This window comes from Panicum virgatum, chromosome 5K, assembly GCF_016808335.1.
Source record: "Panicum virgatum strain AP13 chromosome 5K, P.virgatum_v5, whole genome shotgun sequence".
Taxonomy (NCBI): domain Eukaryota; kingdom Viridiplantae; phylum Streptophyta; class Magnoliopsida; order Poales; family Poaceae; genus Panicum; species Panicum virgatum.
Window position 1 is genome coordinate 50,420,641 of NC_053140.1, and position 17,253 is coordinate 50,437,893.

Sequence of the window (17,253 nt, forward strand, 5' to 3'; positions counted from 1 at the left end):
TTCGGATGGTTTTGCCAGTTCGAGGGCCTAAGTTACCCGGTTTCGTAGTAGGAGGTTGAAAAACGGACTTCTTGACTAGTTCGAGGTTGTAAAATAGACTTATCCCTAATTTTTATATTAGTACCGGGTGATACCACCAACCGATACCTATAGACGAGTTTTAGGTGCCGATTGTACCTTAGGAGCCTTAGATACCGGGTGGTACCACCAACCGGTACCTTAGGCTCATCCATTAGTTATTTTAAAAGAAAAATATCTCCTTTTTTATTAGAATAATTGTGTAGCTGAGATGGTAAAGGAGCAACGTGCGAGGCTAGAAGTCGCAAGTTCAAGTTCCAACCAAAGAGAATATTTTGCGTGAATTTTAAAGGCTTAGTCACCGCTTGTTTTACCCGGTACCAAAGGCTCCTTTGGTACCACTTTAGGGGTACCGGTTAAAAAAAAACAGTACCAAAGAAGCCTGGCAACCGGTGCCTTAACCCGTTTTTCTAGTAGTGCCGACTCCAGGCCCGACGCGTCGTCTCGGCCGTCGTCCTCATGCTGGACGACCAGTCGGCGATCCTGCAGAGGCCCTCCCGGCCGGCGTTCTGCGACGCGTCCGCGAGCGCCGCCGCCCCCGGAGGTGGAGGGCGTCGTCTCGCGGCCGATGATCCTCCTGTCTCGGAGAACGGGGTCACGGTTTCGGATCTCCAGCCGAGGTAGGTAGCAAACTGAGACTGGACTGCTCAGTACAGTTCATGGCTGCTGGTGATGAGTGCGGTAGACTCGTACCGTCAGAAATAAAATTGAGGCTCTGTGGTGAGCGTTTTTTTTTTGATACTTTGTGGGAGCGTTGAGTGTGTCCGGAAAGGATGAGCGCTACAACAGCTTCGAGAAACGCACGTTGGCTACTCAAATGTGGAATCCATTTTGGCCACCGCATGTGGAATCCATTTTGGCCACCGCGCGCTAGTTCGCTGTCCAACAATCGATCCGACCCCTCCGCGGGATCCGGCGCGAGCGCGCCCCTTCTCTTTTGGTGTTCCGTTTTTTATGACCCATCATGACGCGGCAGCCCGGCGTGCTCGGACGATCGCCGGCTGGCCTGTTTGAGGATATTTTTTTAGTGATTATTTATACAATTTAGCAACAAAACATTTGTTTCCGGATGTCCAGAACTCGTACATCATAAGTTATACGCAATAGCAATAACTTTATGTAGCACGACATAAGTTATGCATACAAGGAAGCACACGTGATAAGTTATGCATAAGTTACATGTCATACCAGTTTTTCAATACATTTTTATCATACATAATTTTTCAGTGCATTATAATTTTTATGCATACAATACAAAATTATGTATACAATTTTTGTTTCTTGTCATGGAAATAAAAATATTGTTATGTAACAGTAAGTTATGTATACAAAAAAGCAATACTTTTTTATGCCCCCAACTTGTACATCTTAATAGTTAAATGTTTGACACAAAAATTATATGCATAAAACTGCACTACAAAAATTATATGCACAGATTTATGTTCATAAGTTATGCATAAAAAAGCCAAAGCAATATGCATAAATTGTATGCACACATTGTATGATAACAAAACTTTTGTTCATAAGTTGTTCAAAAAAGTTACGAAGTAGAAAGGCTATATAGCACAAAAAAACTTGTACATCATTAGTTCAATAAGTTATGTAGCGCGACATAAATTATGTACACAAAGGTAGCTAGCGTGATATGTTTTTGAAAACAAAATAAGCTTGTGTGACATGATTTTCCGTTGGGCCTCTAGCGGTATTTAGTGTAAACGGCCCAAAAAAGAAACCGAATGATCTCAAAACTTCTGGGCCGCTAGCGGCATTGAGTGCAGGCGACTGAAAAAGGAAAGCTAATGATCCCGACGCCGGAAATGGCATATGCTGAGCTTGTCGGAAATCGTTTGTTAGTTGTTGTGCTAGGGGGCGCGCGTATTAGCAATCGCCTACTCAAATGAACAATGGAGAAAAGTAAAAGCCTTTAGACAGGTGTCCGGATTTCACTTAATCTACATTCAATGTCTCATCAATAACTGTTACATGTATTTATAGGCGGCGGTTCTCCTACTCGCTCGCCAAAGTACACTGTAATGTCCCTCAACTGCTAGATTCTTAAAATATTCCGTGGGTATACAAGTAATGTTATGGCCATGTTTGATGAAATTTTTTTCACAAAAAGACAATGCATGCATGAAGTACTAAATGAAGTTTATTTGCGAAAAATTTTCACGGATGAGTGTAATTTTTCGAAACAAATTTAATGAGCCAAGTTTCATCATGTTTGCTACAGTGATGCTACAGTAACCGCGGCTACCCATCCCCTTATCATATGGCCAAAGTCCTTATTAGCTACAGTACTGCTACGGCATCATAGTTATGGAGGTGGTTCGATAATTAGACTTCATGTAGTACCTCTAATTAGTGGTCAAAGTTACAAAAAGTTTTCATTAAAAAAATTTTCACCCCTAATCAAACATCTCGGTAGTGTTTTACAGCTAAGCAGCCAACCTGAGCCCACCGTGGGTCCAGCGACTGTCTTCGTTCGTCGACTTCGAGGTTCCCGCGGTTCTTCGGTTGGCCCGCGCCGGGCTCTTTGCGCCACGACGTAGACCCTCTTTTCCGAAGCCTTCGTTTTCTGACAAAGCGCCCAGGCCTCGCCGTCCTTGATCAGCATGGTCATGGTCTGTCACGTCTTCGATCGGTAGATCCCTTTCGGTGTAGGGACCGAAGGTGGCGTCCCCAACACCTCTGATCGAAATACATACACATTTCGTTCGTGTGATTCTATCTATCCGTGCACTGAGACTGACTTTATGGGTCGACCGAGGGGGGAAATCTGATTTATTGCACACGAGAAAATTACAGAATGGAGATTGAGCATGCGGTGGCCCTACTTGTTATGTGTCACCCACGGTCACCCACGGCTGGTGTACCTCCGCTTCTCCACCCACGACGGCGACGGCACCGGCGTCGGCCCCACGAACACCATCTTCTTGCTGTCCTCCAACAAGTCGTTCCTCACAGTGATCGCGTCGCCGTCGGCATTCCCAGCCATCATCTCGGCCGCCTGTGCGTCCCCCTCGCCGTCGTCGTCGTCCTCCTCCTCCTCCTCCCCCCCCCCCCCCCCCCCCCCACCCCCCCCCCCCCCCCCCCCCACCCCCCCCCCCCCCCCCCCCCCCCCCCCCCCCCCCCCCCCCCCCACCACCCGTATCCTCTAATCCTCCACACCTTGACGCTCTTGTCCAGCCCCGCGCTGTACACCACCATGCTGCGGCCCTCCACCTCACTGCCTTGGCCGTCGCCCACGGCCAGACACCGCACCGGGCCCCGATGGCCGTCGATCACGGCCAGGCACGTGTGTGCCGCGCCGCCGCCGCCGCCCTTCCCCTCCCGCCTCCACACGCGCATGGTCGCGTCCTCCGAGCCGCTCACGACCACCCGCCCGCTGCAGCCGGAGGCCAGGCAGTAGACCGCCAGGCGGTGGCCCTTGAGGCACCCCACGTGCGCCGGACGCCCCACGGTGGCCTTCTTCTCCCACACGTTGACGTCGCCGTCCGACGAGCCGGCGTACAGGAAGCACCTGCGCGTGGCGGCCGCGTGGCAGAGCGTGAGAGCGTTCACCGGGGACAGCTCGGGGCCTCGGGCCCGGAGCGGAGCACGACGACGAGCGCGTGCGCGGCGCCGCAACCGGGGACGCGGCGCCACATCTTGACGGTGCCGTCGCTGGAGCCCGTGAAGATGCACCCGTCGTCGGCCTCGTTCACGGCCATGGCGTTGATGGGCCCGTCGTGCGCGACGAAGAAGTCGACGCAGGTGCTGTCGGGGAGCTTCCACGCCTTGACAGTGCGGTCGTGGGAGGCGGTGTAGAGGAGGCCCGCGGCGGCGTGGAGGACGAGGCAGGAGATGGCGTCGCGGTGGTGGTGCGGGCGCTTCCTGCCGAAGCAGAGGATGGGGAGGCTGCCGTCTGCCGGGAGGGTGGCCGCCTTCCTCGCGCGGACGTGGTCGCCGACGGCGGCGGCGCCGACGGTCCAGACCCGGACGCGGTGATCTCGGCCGTGGGACGTGACGAGCGTGTCCCCGCACGCGGCGAGCGCCTGGACGCGGCCGCGGCCCACGCTGAGATGGCCGCGGTCGCAGCACTCGGGCGCCGCCCACGCGCGGACCCGGCCGCTGTCATCGGAGGCCGTGAACAGGAAGCCCCGGGCGACGGCCAGCGCGTGCACTTCGCCGTCCAGCCGGTGCAGCGGCGAGTGCACCCAGGGTTTGCAGGGAGAGCAGCCGCCGCTCATCATGGGCACGTCCACCCCGGGCACGGAGGACAGGCTGAAGCGCGCCGGCGAGCGGCCGCCGGCGGAGCGCTCGTAGTACTGGTGCAGGGGCGCGCGCGCGCCCGGGCTCGACGACGTGCGGTCCTCCTCGATGGAGCTGAAGCTCCTGCGGCGGCCGAAATTCATGGCGATCGAGCGAGCTGCTTGCTACCTTGCTGCGTCGTCGTCCCGGCTACGACTAGCTACGTGCGAGCGGTGAATTGAAGGAGGCACAAGCATCAGGGACGCGTATAAATTGACACCACGGCGGGCCGGGGCCCGGGGCATGCAGGATCGGAGCTTTGGCGGCTCCTACGTTCGTGCGTGGTCGCGCGCCTACAAGCTGATGAGCACGCCGGCCGGGGCCGCCGGAAGTCGAGGACGATCTCGTCTTTAAGGGGAAGCTATGGCTTGTGCTTCGCCTGTCCTCTTGCCGAGGCTGCTAGCTTGTTCTACACGATCCACAAGATCAAGCATGTATGTATTCGGACAGCATCTTTCTTAGGGGGTGTTTAGAAACAGGGACTTTAAAAAAAGTCCTAGGGACTTTTTAGTATTTAGAAGTATTAAATAAATATTAATTATAAAACTAACTACAGAACTCTGGGGCTAAACTGCGAGACGAATCTAATGAGGTATCTTAATCTATGATTAGCAAATGGTTACTGTAGCATCACTGTAGCGATTATGAATTAATTAGGCTCATTAGATTCGTCTCGCGAAAAAGCACTCAGCTGTCAAAAAACATTTATAAACATATTTTATTTAATACTATAAAATAGTAAGATTTCTTTTGATGTGATAGGGACTTCTGAAAAAAATCCTGGAGCCAAACAAGGCCTTAGGTAGATGAAAATAAAGTCACAGCTAATTTACGGCCGGCCATAGTGTAAACCATCCATACTATCTCGGATCAATTCGGGCCATCGATCGGCAGCATATCCATATGCATGCATGTGAGGGGGCAAGAAGAAAAACAAAAAAGAGGAATGACGTAAGCGCTGTATGCATATGCGAGGGGAGAAAAAGAGTGGGATAGCTGTGTGAATGCACATAATTTTAAAATAAAAAAGATCACAGTTTTAAAATTGAGCATTGAAATCAAAATTTGGTTACACCCTTGTGTTTGTTTCAATAAGAGCTTCAAAATAGGATCTCACACCACTATATTTTGATAATATATTTTTTAAGTGAAAAATATTTTTTAGTGTAGTATAATTTGCTTATGTTTTTTAAGTGAAAAATAAGAGCTTCAAAACAACCAGCTTGATGAAATGTTGCTTCACTCGCCTGAGTTCAATTAAGTGGTTACCGCTTACCGGTATTGATACTGCAAAGATAGATTGCCTGGTGTGATTAGTGAGTGAGGGTAAACAATTTGTTGGGGTAGCTGAATGTTTATTGCATAATAAATAATTGACAACCTTAGCAGATCAGTTGAGTATTTTAACTAATTTATTTTGGTATTTTTTCTATTATACATAAAGTAATTTATGTGTCTTAAAAAATATTATCAAAATATATACAATTGGGGTCTTATTTTGAAGGTCTCTTCGAAAGAGATATATATTTGTGCCATCGGAATATGAATTTGATCGATGATTTAAAAACTACATCTTTAAAAATTTAAAAATTATTTGCATGTGCCACTCCAGTTGAGCGGTTGTCATCAAATGCTCGAAAAATGAAAGGATCAAGAATCTCACGTGGTGTTGTCTGATATTGTTGATGGGTTAGATGAGCATATATTACACAACAGGATCGATGAAAAAGGTGTGTGGATAAAATTACAAGTATCATTTATGTCTTGGATGTCGAATTCACAACATAATTGTCCACCACTTTAATTCCCCTACGTACTATCCTTCCCCCATGTACCCTTTTATAGCTTGCACTAAAGATGACGAGAGATGCTTTATACACACAAGCCTATTCGCATGTACTACATAACAAGTGAGGTACCACGTAAGTAAGTTCAGCCATTTACTGCCTCGGAATGCCGAGAGTCCGAGAATTCATAACCTAACCGAAAGGGGTGCTAATCTAGCAGCAAGACAAGAACACGCAAGGTTTATGCAGGTTCCAACCCTACATCATGTGTGTGGTTGCTTATTGATCTTATGCACAAATGTCTATCCTGTTACAATGAGCTAAAGTATTTGAGCTTGTTAGACACGATAACATTATTCTGCATCTTAGGGTATTGCGGCTATTTTACACCTAGTTGTCAAAATGCTGGCCAAACTGGTATGAATCGAATTGCTATACCACTGAATCACGTTCAGTAAAAGGATATGGTAATTATGTACAACAGGTATCAAAAAAATAATCGTGGTAAGCAGTTATTATTGAAATTTTGTTAGTGATTATACTGAACATGCTATGCACATGTAGTGATGTAGCGCTGCCGTATAGATGATGCGGGCGGGAGTAAAATAGTTCTCGGAGAATTTACATTCTATTGCATCTTCATTCCGATTCGTAGCCTCGTAGGTGCTGCAGACTGCACGCCCAATCGACTCCACACCGCTGTATCGACCAAGTCTGACGCTCTGTTTTTACAGAATTACAGCGAATTGAAAAGCCCGCGACAGTAATTATACTCTATACTGTATACGATCCACATGTGAACAGCAAGTTTAATATATTTATGGGACAAATCATTAATGATACAAAGGTACAGTCCTAAAACAAATGATACAGGATATACCATGACAAAAAGCTTTACACTCTACCGGGAAATCTATATACTTCTGTAAATACAACCAAGGCCGGTTGATCTTCTTTGCCCTAGCCTTGGGTGTTTATGTTACAAACAATGGGATGGACGTACAATGTACAAAAAAAATGCCTTCGTTTGAATCATTCAGTAGAATCAACAGTTTGCAGCATAAAAGCATCCTCCGTGATGTGGAATCGCTCTAATTAGTTTTCGCTCGCTTCCATACAATAACTGTACCATCTGAATCAGATGAGGCCAGCAAATTTTCCCCATGGTTCCAGGCAACTCCAATTACTGGAGAACCATGTCCCTTCAGGAGTACAAATGGTCTCGTTGGTGCCTCAATGATGCAACGTAAAAGCTCGATATGTTGGCAAATAGATTAAGCACGGCACATACCTGTAGTTTATTCACACACGAGTTCTTTGGGCGTGCCAAATCATAGAAGTAAACATTTGCATCCTCGCTGCCAGTAACTTCATGTTCAGAAGAAAATGTGTCACTAACAATCTTTTCAAAACCACAAAGCCAGATAAACTTATTCTTAAAAGATAACATCATTTTTTCCCCTGTAAATTCAATCTGACATTCTAAAAAATTGATTAACATTTGTTCAGGAGAACTTAGAATCAAGTGTCGCAAGGGATTGTCTTCGTGCTGAAATACAATCGTGGTTGTAACCCTTGCCATTACAACGGCACTGTCGTTGGACCCTATTTTTTTTAATATTATGACACGGATTTCTCCTGCACATTCACTAAAAAAGTAGCAAAAAATGATGATAAGCAGTGCAAAAGAAAGTATCCCAGCACTTGGGTGCTGGCCACAGGAAGAATATAGAAATAAGAGATCAGGTCACCGACGTTTTAGGTAACCAGCAGCTAATAGCAACAAACAATCGAACAAGTTTGGGTTCCCACTCACCTATGAACTCTCCTTTCTCAAGGGAAAGAAGTGGACAGAAGGAAGCACGGATAGTCTGCAACCGTGAGGCCAGTTTTAAAGAAGATATGAGAGTCAAGTACCCTTTAGCATCTGTTGTGATACTGAAATTCAGTAGTACAAAGGGTTACATATGAGAGTCAAGTAAAATCTGCCACATAATAGACTTATAAAGTTAACACACCTGAAGAAAGACAGGTTTCCATCTTGAGCACAAGAAAGAAGTACTGGACAACGTGCTACCAGAGAAAAGGTGCGATACTGGATTGTTGTAATAGGAGATTTGCTCTTACTGCTCTTGTTCTTATGAGTTCTAGATAGTGACCCTGTATGTGAATTCACACTAACAGTATATATGTAACCCTGTACGTTTCAAGCACCATTTAAAAAATATGAACGTCATATATCATGTCAATAGCTGTCAAGTTCAATTATTTGATACCTGTGCATCACCAGCGAAAATAAGCTGCCCAGTGTGATCAATATCCAAAGCTGTAACCGCATCATCAAAGTTAAGTTTGCTGATTACTCTCCCAGTGCTAAAATTTATTGCCTAGCTAGTCACAAAGATAAATGGATCACAATGTGGGTTAAAAAACAACTGGAATGCAAGGGCAAAGTGCTGGTAATCAAATATGTTTACATGACATTGGCTAATCAGTTACACAGTAGGGTGCACCATCTATATCAAAAGAAATGGCAGAAGAACAGATATTTTATTTTCCACTGTTATTGAATTAAACAACAGATATTAGATCAGAGGACCAAGCTGCAAGCAGCCTATCAGAAAGTGAATAACAGTAAACCAATTTTTGGACTTGGGAGCAAAAGGTGAGGAAATTTACATTGATTTCCTTGTTTGCATTGCCGACTAAAAGCAAGTTGTTGTTCACCTGCAACAAAGTGGTTGAGAGCATGGTAAATATAATATGATACAGTAAATAATTCACGATGATTCCCACACAAAGAAATATTTGCAGCAGAGATATAGAAAGGCAGCACCAGTGAAATAACTAAAAGGGGCAAACAGTTATGCATTGTGCTAAGTCGGAACTTACAGGATGAAAGCAGATGCATAGCTGGGAAGAAACTCCATATACAACCCTAATGCAAGTGCCTTTAGAGATTTCCCATACTCGCACAGTTTTATCCAGGGAGCATGAAGCAATGTACTGGTTATTAGATGAAAAATCAAAATCTGTAATGTGGTTAGAATTTGAAAATCAAGAGACACAGGATACATAATGCAGGAATAGATAGGAAACTGATACATAATGTGTAATCCATTTTTACATTGACATAGTAGATATGCTTTCATACCTTGTACCTTTTCTAGTTACGGCAAAACCAAAAATTCAGCTAGTATATGTATTACTTTTGTAAACAAATTTATATGCACAGCAATACAGGTTTCCTCGTGACATCAATAGCAGATATTGTTAAAAATGGGAGATCAGCATCGACTGAACAGATTTTGTGAAATGGGAGGGGAATATTTGGGCATGTGTAGCAAGAGTTAAACTTTCTCTGTGGTGAATGAAGGTAAATACAAGAGAATAGCTTTACTAGAACAATTGTGTGCAATCTAACCTGTGATATTTTTAGAGTGACCTATCAATTTTTGAAGAACAGATGGTGGCTCAGAAACCTGGCAAACAGTTAGGTTGCCATCTGCCGCACCATACGCAAGCAGATCAGAACTTGCGCGGCCAAATTTCAATATTGTAACTGCCAAGAGCAAAAACATTCCTAAATGAGAATTCCGCCCAAATCAATCAGATAAGAACACCTGGTCACTGAAAGAAGAAAAATGCATAGCATGGCCATAAGAAATAACCTGAGGTTTTGCAGCTGTCAAAAATGCAATGCATTCCAACAAACGAGTATGCAGGCTCAGCGAATCTGACATGGCGCTCAGTATCACTCTGCTTTGAACTGATACTTAGAGTGCGGCTTAAACCACTGTTATTAGTTCTCAAGTCCTGCATTAAACATGTTATATCAGAACTCAAAGCAGCATGTGTAGGCAACTCTTGCATGAGATCATCTACAAAACCAGTACGAAACTTGAAGTATGAGGAAAAGCAGAGAGAAAAGATTATATGGCACAAACCCGGAGAGAACTCCAGCTGTCTGCCTCGGAAAGTGCAGGGCCAGGAGAGGCAGCCCACCTTCCACTGGTCATTGTAAAAACAACGACAGTGTTAGATTCCACCTTATTAACTTTCGGATCATAAATGTTCGAAGGATTATGCTTGAGAGCAAAATACTATTAGTAGTGAACAAGTATGGACACGGGCTAATAAAGGCAATTGAAGGACGCCTCAGGAGCACGAGCACATCAACATTGTTCTCATTTCATTAGGTACAGGCAGCGGCAGGGCCGGGCAGGTGACGAGACACGGGGGGAAAACTAAGACGAACCAACCTGTTGCTGGGCGTACTGTGGGCGCTACCGCCGTCGATGCGCCGGAGGAGGAAGTTGCGGTAGGCGACGTAGCCCTTGCCGTTGCAGCGCCAGTCCTGCGCGCAGCAAAAGCAGCCCCCGACCACCAATGAATTCGATCCGTCCATTCCCCAAAGCTAAATGCGATACCAGCGAGGGGATCCACGAGCGGGGTGGAGCAGAGAGGAGGGGATGCCTGCGTACCATGCGGTGCTGGAGGGCGGAGGGCGGCTTGCGGCGGAGGAGCAGACGGCGGAGGGCGGCGTAGTCGGCGTCGGGGCGGGAGGAGGAAGGGGCCGGGGGCTGGAGGACGCAGCTGAGGAAGTCCGGGTCCGTGGGCATGGAGGGGGCGGCGGGGCACTCCGGGGAGGCGGAGTCGGCGGGGGCGGCCATCGTCTCCGTCTCGCCGGCCGCGTGGCGCGCCGTTCGCGCGGGGAGAGATCGAGGACGAGGCGCGGGGCCGGGGGCTTGGAACCTTGGATCTCGGTCGTACGGGCGGTCAGCTGGCAAGAGTGGTCTCCCTGTGTCCGTGCGCCCGCCGGAGTTTGGATCGTTTGGGTTGGGTCTGAACTCCGATGCTGCCACGCTGCATTGTAACCGTATAAGTACTGTACGCACGTTCGGGGCCGGATCAATCCGCAATTGAGCGACCTGGACCGGATCATCTTGTGTTGGCGCTAGTTTTTCTTTAAAAAAGAAGTGTTTGCGCTAGTCCATGGTTTTTTTTTTTTTTGCACACGCGCTAGTCCATGGTTAACTCTATGTATAAGGAGTAAATTTCACTTGCGGTTTGTGGACGGATTTATGACGCGCTGAGGCGAGCGTGGTGAGAGCCCCCTGAGGCGAGACGAAAGTGAGATGGAGTCCTATAACGAATGTGTGCGAGGCTCCACGCGTCATGGCGACGATTGTGAGACAGTCTGTGTACCGTTCGGATTACGTGGTTTCACCTTGTCGGATGGTGTGTGATGTTGCAACGGCACTATGGCGATGGGTTCCGTTTGGCGGTGGCCTTCTTCGGTGTGGTGCAGTCTGTTTATCTCGTTTCCATATCAACACGAGGTCGTACCCGACAATGGCTACAATAGGTGGAGAAGGTTGTCAGCCCGGGCCAGTGGAGTGGTCTCGTCCGTGTCGACATCCCAATCCGACCAAACAATGTTGTCTCTTGGAGATGTGTTGTGTGGCTTGTGTTGACGTTCCAATCCGACTAACCTGAGTTGTTTGAGTGGAGTTGTGTTCGGCGCGCATTGATATCCCGATCCAACCCGTGCGGCGGTGTTGTTGTGTGTTTTTTTCTTTTTTCTGATTATGGCCTCCTAAGGCTAATATCCTTGCACTTTTTTCTACTATATCAATAGAAATGCACTCGTCAAGTGTTGTTCGTTCAAAAAATTACTAGCGGTTCTTAAACTTGTCACGAATTTTTATCCCGATTCTGATACTTTTAAAATACACATAACAGTCCTTAAACTTATCCCTTGTCTCGAGTTTTTGTCCCGGTCCTCATGCTCTCAAAATGCACATAATAATTCGTAAACTTATCCCACACTCTCAAACGTTGTCTCAAACAGTTGCTGAATCATCCCATCGTCATACTCTCAAAATGCACAAACTTGATCCGTAAACTCCCAAGTACTAATTTCCCAAAGTGCTATAATTTAACATTATTCTATTCAAATGGGAGTACTAATAGGCTACTTAAAAATTTTAACAAATGTATATAAACTGCTAAAAGGTGAAGTTTAGCCCTCAATTTAGCCATCCAAACAGATCGTAAATATCTTAGGTGTAGAAACAGAGAGCTCCTTTCTTCCTCCCAAATTAATAGTCATTTTAGTTTCACTGTACACATAAATTTTGCTATGCACATATAACATAGATCTAGATGCATAAAAACCTACTATTCACCTGGAAAAATTAAAATAATTAATAATTTGAAACGTAGGGAGTATAAAGCATCTCCAAGAGCTCTTGTATCTTGATTGAGTTTTCTAAAAAAAGAAAAGGAAGACAAAAAATCTGCATCCAACAGAAACTCTATCTACCTCGTCTTCTATCTTCGTTTTCTATCCAAGGGGTGTCGTTGGGCATCTTTGCCTAACGCTGAGCGCTAGCCATTGCTTTTTAGATTTTGGAGAACCTGTTGGATTTCATCTCTTTTTCGCTAGCTATTTTCGCTTTACATAATAGCTATATCAGGATTTTAGCTATTCATAGATACAAGGACTCTTGTATTATTATCGAGAATATACACGTGTGTCAGTCCGCATGTCCACAATACAACAGTGTCTTCACATCGTCGCGATAGGCAACATGTGCGATGCACGTGAAATCATCTTATGTACACAATCACACGTTTTTTTTTCCTTCTTGTTCCAACGGAGGAGGGGATGCTTGCTTAATTGATCGCGAGGCACCACGGGGACGGCGGCGCGTCGTCCTCACTGGGAGGAGGCAGCGGAGTCGTCCGTCGGCTGCCAGTAGCGGTTGGTGAACCACACGGCGTCGGCGGCCACCGCGCTGCCGTCCTGGTTGCGGTGCCACGTGTAGTACGCGTGCGTCCGGTTCTTGATGTCCAGGACGGCGTGCCCGAAGCTCGCCTCCCTGAAGGCCGAGTACCTCGGCTGCGGCTCCGACATGCTGCGAATTTTTTTGGAACACGAATTGTTTGGTCAGGATTCAGGAAGTGAGAGAATGTGAACAAACAGGCCCGTCTTCTCAGAGCTCAGTGTTCTCTTACTTGGTGGCGAGTCCCTCCTGGTTCCCTCCGTCGCCAATAGTGATGTAGACTGGGGCAGATTGATCAGGAACTGGAGTGCACAGGCCGTTCACAACGTTGTATGCCACATTTGATATCCTGTGCTGCAATCAGTAAACGGTATCCCGTGTCAGAATTCAGAAAGTCTGGATTTTGATATTGCTCTGAGCAGAGTACTGAAACCATGCACAATGAACTGAAAACAGCTTTTGCTGGATACAAATAAGTGGTAACTGGAAGGCGAGGAAGAAAAATACAGAAATAGGAGGCACAAGGTCGTAGACGAGTGCAAAAAAATAAAGGAAGGAAATTCATCTGATTAGTTTTCTTGAACAGCTAGAAATGTGTACTCTAAGAGAGCTATACTAACGAATTCTTCCCAGTGTTTAGTACTTAATTATTTGCAGATAAAGGGATTTGAGGGTAGCTGCTTACTGTCCGCTCATAGGCATGCACATGTCCTGCAAATACGAGATCGACTTTGTACTTGACGAACCACGGCTCATACATCACCCTCATGGTTTCACCTTCCATGTAGTGATAGTTGTAGCTATTGTACCATGGAGCGTGCATGAGGACGATCAACCATGGTGTTTCACTCCTGTTGACCTTGGGAAACTCAGCTTCAAGCCACTTGTATTGAGGAGTGTACTTTCCTGGAAAAGGAACAATAGCATAGCATTTTAAAGACAAATCGCCCAATTTTTTCTGTTACTAGCAACCAGCACATATATATGTGCATACTGCCACAAGGACCAAAAAAAGGCCTATCTTTATATCAAATACTCACTAGCATAGTGTAACTTTTAATTGCAGTCCAATATTTGCCATAAACAACTATCATAGCATCATTGGAACATATACGTACCATATGATGAATATGATGCCAAGACAATAATGTAAGCAGAGGCCCTCTTGATGGAATACCAGTAAGGTGCCGTGCTACCAGAAGCCTCGTAAGGTGTGGGGTACCTGTTGCTGTATGGCTTGAATGGCTCTGTTTCACCCTGAAAATTTGCAGCTGAATGAACTTCTGAATGGACATAACATAGCTCCACTAAAGTGTCTCGTTTTGAAATTGTAGAAGCATCCACTGAACAGAAGTCGATGCCAGACTACTGACTTACAAGATCAGGAGCAAAATCTATCTCGTGATTTCCAGCTGTCCAGATCCATGGCTGGTATGCGACATTCCTCTCCACAAATCTTGCCCACGTATCCCACCTCACATTATCATGATATGGGTAGTTATCTGCATATGACAGGTCTCCAACAAATAGCACGGCCTGTGCTTTTGAATTGGACTCATAATGAGCAAGTGTAACATTTGAGTCGAAGCTCTGACCGAGGTCACCTGAATAAATTTGAAATAGTTTCAGCGACAGAAATCATTATGATATGGAGGATTTGAGCTCTAACATCAAACTAGCAGATATTGTGCTCTGTGAGACGATCGATAAGCTATAGTCAGAATATTGGGAAATACCTATAAGACCAAATGTATATGGAACATCTGGGCCACTTTTTGGAGGGGTCATGAACCAAAACTTCCTCACTGTTTGTCCAATTCCAACAGCATAGTAATACTTTGTGTCAAACTGCAACAAAGATTAGTATTCAGGCTTCCATATAAGGGGGGAAAACAAGGAAACATCCGATAATAATTTCGATGAGCCGGTTACCTCCAGCTTTTTTATTGTGCAATGATGAATGTATCCTGAGGTATAGTTGTAGAACGTATACTGTGTGTGCTTTCCGTTTGCAGTATAGTTGAGGCTGTCCTCTGAAGTCCCGTACACCACAGTGCTCGAGCCAGGCTCACTTGTCACCCATGAGATTATCATGGCTGTACCATCATGGTTCCCTTGTGTGATGTGAACCTTTTCAGAGCACGAAATCAATCAGCATCAGAGTGGGAGATACCCCCACTGACTGTATGTGACCACAACAGCACAGCAAAAAAAGGAATGGACATCAAACGCATGGAAAAAGGTATCATTGTATTTAATTTTGTGGAGTAAGATTTAAGTTAAGAACAAAAAGGTTAGGACAAAAGTAAGAACAAAGGACCTAAAAGGCGCCCCACAGTTTGTAAGTAACGGTCAAACACAGATATATGATGGATGACTATTCTAAGAGTTGCTGATAACTTTAAGAACGACTAAAGCAAAACAAATTAGCAAAAGGTGGTACGGAAGCAGTATTTCTAACTCAAGAGCTAAAGTAGATTGAAGAGCGTAAAATGTATATAAGAAGCACTGAAATGAACAGATGTACCATGAGATGTACTGTAAACCTATAACTTTGTGGTGTACGGGACTTCAGAGGACAACCTCAACTATACTGCAAACGGAAATGTGCCAAGAACATAGCATAGGCAAACACTAGCACACAAATTGCCATCTAATTATTTATCCCACCTATTTATTTTCTTCTGACAGTATGAGAAAAACTAAGGAATTAGAAGGAAGATAAAAGAAGGATAGAAGATAGCCTTTGTAAACGCACAAGTAAGAAAATAAGAAAAACAGAACTCAGTGATCTATGTGTCCTGAAAACATTCTTAAAGTTATCAGCAACTATGTGTTCTGAAAACATGATCTATGTGTTCTGCAAACATTCTAATATGGTTCATAAATTAACTCAATCGGCTTTTCAGTAGAATAACTGACAGCAGCATACGCCAGCAAATCATGTAAATCCATTATAGAGGCATAGCTTTTGAAAATGGCAATATATAGTGTGACTAATCGGAGGAAAGTTTCAAAGGAAGTAAAAGTAATCAACTGCGCGTGTATTGGAAATCGATTTTCTTGTCTCACCCTAGGTACATCGCAAGGCTGAGCATGTAAAATATCATGCCGCCGGCCTAGCACTGAGCGCGGAACTAGAAGCATACTAAATGGAATCAGCCGGCGTCAACGACAACCGCACAGGGTAATAAGCACGCTGTGACAAACAAAGTGCAGATTTTCTTCTTAATATAATGATGCGCAGTTCTCCTGCGCCTTCCAGAAAAACAAACAAACAAACAAAGTGCAGATCCCTGGAAGAATCAGAGATGCCGCAGGCAGAAAGCATGGAACTCTGGCGACTCGTGTAGCGCGAGGGGCTTGCGGGATTGTTTAAAAAAAAAGGAGCCGTGACGACCGTACCGCAGGCCGTGGCACACGGTGCCATCCTAGCCGGTGGCGTACCTGCTCGGGCGCACTGTGGCCGGGCGGCGGGCGGAAGACGTCGGCGTCGAGCGGCATGTCGATGGCGGAGCCGAGGTGGCGGCGGTACTCGCTGGTCTGGCCGGCGCGGGCGCCCGGGCAAGCGGCGCCCGCAAGCAGCAGCAGCGGCAGGAGGAGGGTGGCCCAGGCGGGCGCCGCCGCGGCGCCGATCCGGGCCACGCCGTGCCGCCCCATTCCCGGCTCCCTCTGTTGCGTGCTCTGCTCCTTGGTGATTGGGCTTGGCGGCGCGGGGCTTCCAGGAGGGTAGCACTGGAACTGGACGAGCGAACGGGAATGGGATCGCGTGTCCAATCGCGCGCTCGGAGATGGGTCAAAGCGTGCTGGCGGGGAAGACGGGGGCCGGGGGAGGGAGATGGAATATGCTGATCCGAGGTGCCAAGAAATAAATTTGGAGAAGGGAGACGGGATTGGATGGACTGGTCCTCGGTTTGAACACGCATGCAGGGAGCAGAGGGGAGTGGAGAGTGATATACTGATATGTACAGGGGATCAGAGACGGGCAAGTGGGCAGATTTGGGAGGCGTCGAATGATTTTTTTTTCTATTAAAATTTGCTAGTATTTGACTTGAGAATGCGACCACTGGCCTACCGGGCCCAGTGGTAGCACCGCAACACGCAGCATGAATTACACATTTAAAATTTGTGTTCTTGTTTATTGTACCAAAGAAAATAAAGAGAGACACCGGGAGAGAGTGACAACGAGTAATGTGATAACTGCATGCCGTCCTAAAATATAAAAGGAACATATCAAGTGCATTGTGACTAATAGTTTGGTCTAAGTTCAACCATCTTAACCTTAACAACAACCGAATTAGTAT

General features: G+C 46.2%; 3 protein-coding genes across 3 annotated transcripts; all 3 read right to left on the reverse strand.

The window, feature by feature from the left end:
- Positions 1 to 2,021: 2,021 nt before the first annotated feature.
- On the reverse strand, positions 2,022 to 4,475 carry LOC120710199 (protein JINGUBANG-like). The gene is made up of 3 exons (XM_039995852.1): positions 3,643 to 4,475; positions 3,250 to 3,601; positions 2,022 to 2,030 (listed from the first exon to the last, which is right to left on the reverse strand). Exons 1-3 carry the CDS (start codon positions 4,473 to 4,475, stop codon positions 2,022 to 2,024), a joined length of 1,194 nt encoding a protein of 397 aa, XP_039851786.1.
- A 2,478-nt stretch (positions 4,476 to 6,953) lies between these two features.
- On the reverse strand, positions 6,954 to 10,999 carry LOC120708234 (WD repeat-containing protein 13-like). Its single transcript, XM_039993372.1, has 12 exons — positions 10,643 to 10,999; positions 10,421 to 10,515; positions 10,106 to 10,169; positions 9,830 to 9,974; positions 9,583 to 9,720; positions 9,051 to 9,190; positions 8,838 to 8,885; positions 8,435 to 8,545; positions 8,177 to 8,355; positions 7,975 to 8,096; positions 7,450 to 7,526; positions 6,954 to 7,360 (listed from the first exon to the last, which is right to left on the reverse strand). Exons 1-12 carry the CDS (start codon positions 10,829 to 10,831, stop codon positions 7,250 to 7,252), a joined length of 1,419 nt encoding a protein of 472 aa, XP_039849306.1. The 5' UTR covers positions 10,832 to 10,999; the 3' UTR covers positions 6,954 to 7,249.
- Positions 11,000 to 12,649: 1,650 nt separating this feature from the next.
- LOC120708235 (purple acid phosphatase 2-like) lies at positions 12,650 to 16,903 on the reverse strand. Its single transcript, XM_039993373.1, has 8 exons — positions 16,397 to 16,903; positions 14,882 to 15,079; positions 14,686 to 14,797; positions 14,327 to 14,553; positions 14,068 to 14,206; positions 13,635 to 13,855; positions 13,182 to 13,303; positions 12,650 to 13,081 (listed from the first exon to the last, which is right to left on the reverse strand). The coding sequence occupies exons 1-8, from the start codon at positions 16,607 to 16,609 to the stop codon at positions 12,883 to 12,885; spliced, it is 1,431 nt and encodes a 476-aa protein (XP_039849307.1). The 5' UTR covers positions 16,610 to 16,903; the 3' UTR covers positions 12,650 to 12,882.
- Between the last annotated feature and the right edge of the window lie 350 nt (positions 16,904 to 17,253).

Coding starts and splice junctions, on each gene's coding strand:
- LOC120708234 (XM_039993372.1), bottom strand. CDS start 10,831: ATGGCCGCCCCCGCCGACTCCGCCTCCCCGGAGTGCCCCGCCGCCCCC. Junction 9,975..10,105: donor ACAGCTGGAGTTCTCTCCGG/GTTTGTGCCATA, acceptor TGTTTAATGCAG/GACTTGAGAACTAATAACAG. Junction 8,356..8,434: donor TTTTCGCTGGTGATGCACAG/GTATCAAATAAT, acceptor TGAAACGTACAG/GGTTACATATATACTGTTAG.
- LOC120710199 (XM_039995852.1), bottom strand. CDS start 4,475: ATGAATTTCGGCCGCCGCAGGAGCTTCAGCTCCATCGAGGAGGACCGC. Junction 3,602..3,642: donor GAGGCCCCGAGCTGTCCCCG/GTGAACGCTCTC, acceptor CGCCACGCGCAG/GTGCTTCCTGTACGCCGGCT.
- LOC120708235 (XM_039993373.1), bottom strand. CDS start 16,609: ATGGGGCGGCACGGCGTGGCCCGGATCGGCGCCGCGGCGGCGCCCGCC. Junction 15,080..16,396: donor GCCACAGTGCGCCCGAGCAG/GTACGCCACCGG, acceptor TGCTCTGAAAAG/GTTCACATCACACAAGGGAA. Junction 13,082..13,181: donor CAGGAGGGACTCGCCACCAA/GTAAGAGAACAC, acceptor AAAAATTCGCAG/CATGTCGGAGCCGCAGCCGA.